The 7,092-nt window shown below is 40.2% G+C and overlaps 1 protein-coding gene across 1 annotated transcript in view; it reads left to right on the top strand.

The window, feature by feature from the left end:
• The window catches only part of ZNF410 (zinc finger protein 410), a 52,698-nt gene that overhangs the window by 40,062 nt on the left and 5,544 nt on the right, over positions 1 to 7,092 (top strand). The window contains exons 7-10 of the mRNA XM_019640290.1: positions 737 to 826; positions 3,424 to 3,549; positions 4,282 to 4,422; positions 5,871 to 5,998. Coding sequence (XP_019495835.1) covers positions 737 to 826; positions 3,424 to 3,549; positions 4,282 to 4,422; positions 5,871 to 5,998 — 485 coding nt within the window. The remainder of the gene's footprint in view (positions 1 to 736; positions 827 to 3,423; positions 3,550 to 4,281; positions 4,423 to 5,870; positions 5,999 to 7,092) is intronic.

Here is a 7,092-nt window from a genome sequence, read left to right as displayed (position 1 = left end):
ACATTACAGAAAAACACAAGGAAGAAAATAAATAATCCGTAATACCACTATTAGGATACCTACTTTTTTTTTTTTTTATAGCTGAGCCATCCTGCCACCTGTTGGCAGCTCAGCAGCAGCTCAGCTCGGGCCGGGACTCAAACCGCTGTTGCTCAGAGCTCGCACTCTTGAGCGAGCTTTTAACCAACTGAGCCACTTGGCCGGCCCTAGGATACCTACTTTTAACATATTGTTACAGATTTTTCTGTGTACCTGTAAAAATACTAAATACATTTTTATTTGTTTGCTTTATAAAATAGGACTGTATAATATTTATATTATAACCTTTAAAAAGCTATTTTTAAATGGAAGTAGAAACTTATTCTTACAGAGAATTGATATAAGGTAAAAATCTTGGCAGCATATGCACTATTAATCTTGCCATCCTCAGGGGATGGGCTCACTGAAGTTGGTAGGTCAGTACAGTGGGGGGGGTCAGCTCTTGAGCCAGGAGAGAGAAGGAAGTATGATGCTCAAAGGCAGCCACTCCTAGAGACAAGGGCAGTGTTGTCTGGTGGGCTGTATCCTAGGAGAGCATTGAGAGGTGGCATTTACTAAATAGCTCAGTTGAAATTATTAGCATGAATTCAAGAGATTGAGTAAATCATTGGAAACAGAATAAGGTTGATGGGAAAAGAGAGTGATAGGTAGTCAATTCATCAGGAGACTCAGTCATTATCTCATTTTCTGTTTCTAGGAGAGAAGCCTTTCCTTTGTGAAGCCCAAGGATGTGGCCGTTCCTTTGCTGAGTATTCTAGCCTCCGAAAACATTTGGTGGTTCACTCAGGTACTAGAACCTGTGACATTCATAGATTTTAGGGAAGGTGGAGAGCCAAAAGGGTAAAAGGGTGAAGGAGTGCTATAAAGAAAGAAATCTAGAAAGAAACAAACTGTTCACCATAAAGCTTCCTCTTTATCATGACAGAATCAGAAATCAAAGCCCTTGATAATTGTATTCAAAGGGTCATATATCAAAGGGGAAAAATCTAATTGTTATTATTTTCAGCTGAGCCATTGAACTGCTTTCTAACCTAGATATTTTTCTGAGGAGATCAGCAAATTTATTTGGCACTATGCTGGGTGCCTTGTAAGTTATATCAGATATGGGCGATGGAGGTTAATTCAGAGCAGAGACTTACCAAGACAGAAGAGAACTCAAGAGTGGCGAGATTCTAGGGTGGAATCAGGTTCAAATGGCTAGCCATGGGAAGCAAAGGGAAACCAGAACAAGAGGTGTGGGAGAGAAGGAACTAGAAGTTGTGACAGCAAAGCAGTTCAGTGGGTGCAAGGGAGTTGGAGAGGTGTCATCAATCAGGGATATGAATTTCACAGTTGAGATCCTAGAGGTGGAACAGTTTTTCATATGACAAGTTCTAAGCAGAGGTGGCAAACCGATAGCCTGCAGGTTAGATATGTTTTGCTTGGCTTATAGAGTGTTTTTTTTTTAATTGTACTTTATACCATTACATAAAATTTTGTCAAAAATACATAAAAGTAGAGAAAATAAACATTTTCTTATATAACAACAATGCTAGTGTCTTAACCTATCAAAATTAACAGTAATTCCTTGGTTTTATTTCATACCCAGGCCGTGCTTCGTTTTTTCCATTTCTCAAAAATGTCTTTTAAAGTGGGTTAGTTTAAATTAGGATCCAGCAAGGTCCATTCCTGCACTTGGTTAGTAAGTCTCCTTGAATCGAGACCTGTCTACACTCACTTTTTTTTCATGCCACAGACTTGTTACACAACAGAGACGGACAGGTCCTGTAGAATGTCCCACATTCTGGATTTATTGGTTTGCTTTTACGTCATTTAACGTGTTTCCCTATATTTCCTATAAATGGAAGTAAGCCCTAAATTCTGTAAAGGATCAAGGATATGTTACAGGTGATTCGATGTGCTTCATTTTGTGTTGCATCAATAGAGACTCAGTGCTTGGTTGTCAGAATTGATCAGTGGGTTCAGATGGTAACAGGCTGATCCTCACATTGTAAAGCTCCCTAGCAAACGATCGCATTATGGTTTCATCTCTGAATGATGCCCGAATCCATTATTTCCTTAGGATCGTAAAATGGTGGTTTTTCTAATTCTATTATTCCATTCACATTTATTAGCTGGAATTTTTCTGTACAATGCATTTCTTCTCTGTCAACTAGAGCTATTTGGTAATTTGTACAGGAAAGACAGGATTAATGTATAATTCTTTTCTTGTGAGTTTTTAGAGTAAGAAATTGGTACTGTGGTTTCTTCTAGTAGTTTCAGATAAGTGACATTTTCATTGCTTTTTCTCTCTCATTAGTATTAGTTTGAATTCATAGGTTTCTGTATTTTCACTGTATTCCCCACCTTGCTGCCAAATCTCATCTCTTATGACTCATTTTTCTCATTTAGCTTTGTCCACACTGGTCTCCGTATTTCAGTGCATTGCTGTTATTTTTTAACAGCCTTTTTTTTTTTTAATTTTATTGTTAGTTTCAGGTGTACAGAATGCAATAGTTATCCTTTTCACCCCTCACAAAGTAACAACCCCTCTTCCCCATTAACAGCTTTTTTGATGTATAATGCATATATCTTAAAAGTCACCCATTGTCAATGTACAAATCGGTGATTTTTAGGAAATATACAGAATTGTACAGTCATCACCATAATCCAATTTTAGAACACTTCCATCGCGCCAAAAAGTTCCTTTGCGCACCTTTTGCTGTCAGTTCTTGCTCCTATCCCCAGATCCAGGCAACCACCTGTAAGTTTTCTGTTTCTGTAGATTTGCCTTTTCTGAAAATGTTCTGGCCATTTCACTTACTTTGGTTAGTTACTACTAGTGCCCTGTAGAATTTTTGACGCCTGCTGTAAGTGTGGTTGTCTGGGTAGGTGGGATGGAGACTGTGCATGTTGGACTTGAGGACACTTCAGATCATTGTGTAGAAGACCCACCAGTGTGAATGCTGAAGGCTGTGAGAATGGTGGCAGGAAATAGGATAAGAGGATATTATGGACCCAGGGTTGGAATCCTGGAAGATGGTACATCTCCTAAAGATCCATGGAAGGCTCTGTCTGAAAAGGGAAGTAAATATTGTGTTTGGCTTCCACGGTCTTATACGAAAGATGTGGTTTTGTGAAGGCAGCAGTAGTGTAGGTCTGGAAAGGACTGGGGGCTGGGAACACTAAGCATGCTAAGCCTTCCTGGTGCACTTTTCCTGCCTTTGACCTGTGTACTGAAGGTTGAAAGGCTGGGGGGAGGTGCAGAGTGTGAGAAATAGCAGGTCCTTAGGTTTAGTTTAACACTCTCTGGGCTTCTCCATCTAGTCCTGGAGTTCATTCTCTTGCTGTCAGAAATGTACCTCGTCATTTGTCTCCCCTGTCTTAACCTGGTCCCTGTTTCAGGAGAGAAACCTCATCAGTGTCAAGTCTGTGGGAAGACCTTCTCTCAAAGTGGGAGCAGGAATGTGCACATGAGAAAGCATCACTTGCAGATGGGAGCTGCTAGGAGTCAAGAGCAGGAGCAAACTGGTGAGGAGAGAGGCTATCGTGGAGGGCTGTATTTTCTGGGTTCAAAAAGCCAAATAACTGGCCTGCCTGGTTATCAGGAAATTTGATGAATCTGTTTTGGGTAGAGACCTGGTCTTATTTGATAGGCTAGTGGTTTTGAAATGTAGCTGTACAAGTAAAATCATCTGTAAGTTTTTAAAACACGTGTATTCATATTGCTTGTCCACTCTCCCCCTCAAACAAAACAGACCTGATAAATGAGATTATTTAGGAGTAAGATCCCAGAATTTGTAGTTTTAAAAGTTCCCCTATGAGTTTGATGGTAACTAGTGTTGATCCATGAACCAGCATTTGAGCATCACTGTGATAAAGATTTCTGTGTGACTAGAGTTTAGGCATTTTGTACTTATCAATCATGATTTCCTTTTTACTCTAACTCAAATTTGATAACTTTTTATTATTCCTTTTCTATGTCTTTCCTTAGTCAATTATTTCACTCCAAATACTCCTTTTTAAGGATCTACCCATCCCATTTCATGTGCTAATTATCCGGATGCTGATCACAAGCAAAGATGTTTATCCAAGAGGTTCAACCCTTCCCTTCTAGGCTTATCCTTGCTTCCTAAAAGTAGGTGAAACAGGAGGTGGTATCCAAGATACAGGTTAACGTCTAGTTCTGAAAGAAAATGGGGACCAGGCACAGCCTTGATGTCTGTATGTCTGTATGTCTCTCACATCCTGTTCTTTGTGCAGCTGAGCCACTAATGGGCAGTAGTTTGCTTGAAGAGGCTTCAGTACCCAGTAAAAACCTGGTGTCTATGAATTCCCAGTCCAGCCTTGACGGAGAGTCCTTGAACCTACCAAATACCAATTCTATCCTAGGAGTTGATGATGGTAAGAATTTCACCTCTCCTTTATTTGGGGGAAATGGGCTACAGCTAGGGAGTAAGGAATCGGGTTGTCTCCAAAATGGAGGTTTTAATTAATTTCATTTCTTGTGAGTAGCTGTGGTATGAATGAGTAGCCTTTGTGTTCTTTGTCTTCTGGAGTGGATAAGTGAATTTATGGGAAAAAAAAATTCATTGAAAAAATGATGTAACAAAAGAATAAAGAGAAAAATTTTAAAGAGTAATCCTAGCATCCTAGCCCAACTATTTTTATCTTTCCTGTTGCAGTTATGGAAGAACTTAACTTTTAAAACATTTAAACAGAACATAACCAGGTTTTACAGAGGAGATATAAAGCAATTTCTCCATACCTTCAAAAGCCATATCTTCTGGAGAAAATAAAGGGCTCTCTAGGAAACAGTTGCTCCTCTCTGGTATAGAAATTTCACCCAAGTTACACAGGCCAGGCCCTCTTCTCTGAAAAACTTAACAGGTGAGGTCAGCATGCATTTGTTCAGTGCCTACTCTGTGCCTGGCACCATGGGAAAGATAAAAGTAGAAGACAGGGACCTCAAAATTAGTTGAGAAGCCAAAACTTACATATGGGAAACAACATTGAGTGAATAGAAGAAGTATATAAGCAAACGTTAAATTATGTGGCGTAATTCAGAAGAGCAGAATAAGCTAAAAAGCCCCTAGAAGAAACTTTTAATATATTTGAGGACTAAGTGGTTTATGTATAAACTATTTCCAGAAGATCTTCATGGTGATCCCGCTGGTAAACATTTAATAAGTTTGAGATCTATGTTTTAGTTACTCATCTCTTACTCATTCAGTTTGGGGCATAAATGACCATATTTCTGTAACATGGAACCAACAAGGCCCAGAGTGCGCTCCACAATAAGCCTCCTCTGTTTCATGAGTGGTAACTGGTGGTTAACTGAAGCATGAGGCACAGAAACTGCATGGAGCTATTATACTTTTGCCAGCCTTAAAGAAGAAAGTCTCAAGGGAGGAAGGGTCACTGAGTAGGAACTTTGAAGTTAAATTTAAGTTCTTGACCTGCGCATACTGTGCTATTTGTATCATTGGTGGCTGCTTTAAGAGTTGGCTCTGGTTTCCGGATTGGCCTACCAAAGCAGCTTTTACCCTGTTTCACACAGTTTTAACCCAGGTAAAAGTGCTAAAGCTGTATTACTCTAAATTGGTGTATTGAAAAATGGTCAGCTACTATATCAAGATTGTTTACCTTTTCTCCCCATCTCCCTTTTGTAATACTTTCCGAATTCACTGATAAGGATTATAAGATAGGAATTATTTTGGAAGAAATACAGGAACGTGGGATTCAGTTTTTCAGGGAACAGTTTTTAGAGTTCTCAGTAAGAGGTTTGATAATGCAGGTAGGTATATCTATGAATTCACTTTTCATTGAAACGTTTTTTTGCTGTTTCACAGAGGTGCTTGCTGAAGGATCCCCACGTCCCCTGTCTTCAGTGCCTGATGTGACACATCACTTGGTGACCATGCAGTCAGGGAGGCAATCCTATGAGGTTTCTGTCTTAACTGCCGTAAACCCACAGGAGGTAAAACCGTCTCTTGCCTTTACTTTGTTCCTGTAGACTAATGTGGAAAGTGATTGGGAATCTACCTTAGAGGATCTGAAAAATTCTCCAATTTCAATTTCCTGGAAACTTTGAGTAGAGTATCTTCCTGTAAGCTAAACGTGAGTCCAGTTTTGAAAGGAGCCTGAGTGTTAGGGTCTTTTGAATTTGGAGATTGGTTAGTTATAGCTGAGACTCTCAGCTTTAATTTTCTGAATACACATGCCTCAATGAATATCTGCTCCTACTGTTCTCTGCCTCATTATGAGATGAGTTTGCAGCTTTTATAAAGAAAATAACATTCTGGGACAAAGTGGTCCTTGAGCAAAAAAGGTAGTGACAAAATAATACAAAACAAAACCATTGTTCATTTTGCTAGGATCATACATCTGAGAGAACCAGGATGAACCAACTAGGCATATAGAAAAGTAAAAGTGTTCACTAGCTTATTGAATGAGAACCATCATCTAAATCAAAGATGGATTTTAGGTTGATTCTAAGGCCTCACAACTTTATGGTCTTGGCTCTGACCCAGAAAACCATCAGGCTTCTAGAATCTTAGGATAGTTATTGGCCTTCTGTCATAGGAGTAGGTGACTTCATCATGAGTTCATTTCACATGTGTAAGCTTTTGCCAAAACCTGTGTGTCCTGGATCACTTCAGTATTATAGTATCTTACACAGTGCTCTCCCATCTTTACCCCCTTCCTTTCTTTTTTTAAAGATTTTTTTTATTGGGGAATTGGGAGATGGGAATAGACAAGTTGCTGTCTTTTTGTTCTTCAGTTTAGTTGTGGAGGACGTTGCTTCACTGGCCCAAGTTGGCACCATCATTGCGCTCTTCCTGGGTGAGGCACATCAGTTGCCAGCTTCTGGACAGCCGCTCACTGTGGCTGCTGGCCGCTCACGCTGGCTGCTGGCTACATACGGTAGCCCATAGCAACCCACTGCCACAGGGGCTGCAGCCTACGCCGTCGCCAGCGACTCACAGCAGCCCAGCTCCAGGTTGAGCTGTTGTTCAGCATCTTGGCTGTAGAGGGCAGGGATGGAGACTGTGCATGTTGGACTTGAGGACA

The sequence above is a fragment of the Hipposideros armiger genome, unplaced genomic scaffold (genome assembly GCF_001890085.2).
Source record: "Hipposideros armiger isolate ML-2016 unplaced genomic scaffold, ASM189008v1 scaffold_49, whole genome shotgun sequence".
Taxonomy (NCBI): domain Eukaryota; kingdom Metazoa; phylum Chordata; class Mammalia; order Chiroptera; family Hipposideridae; genus Hipposideros; species Hipposideros armiger.
The sequence above is the reverse complement of the archived record's forward strand: the minus strand, read 5'-3'. Positions and strand labels throughout refer to the sequence as shown.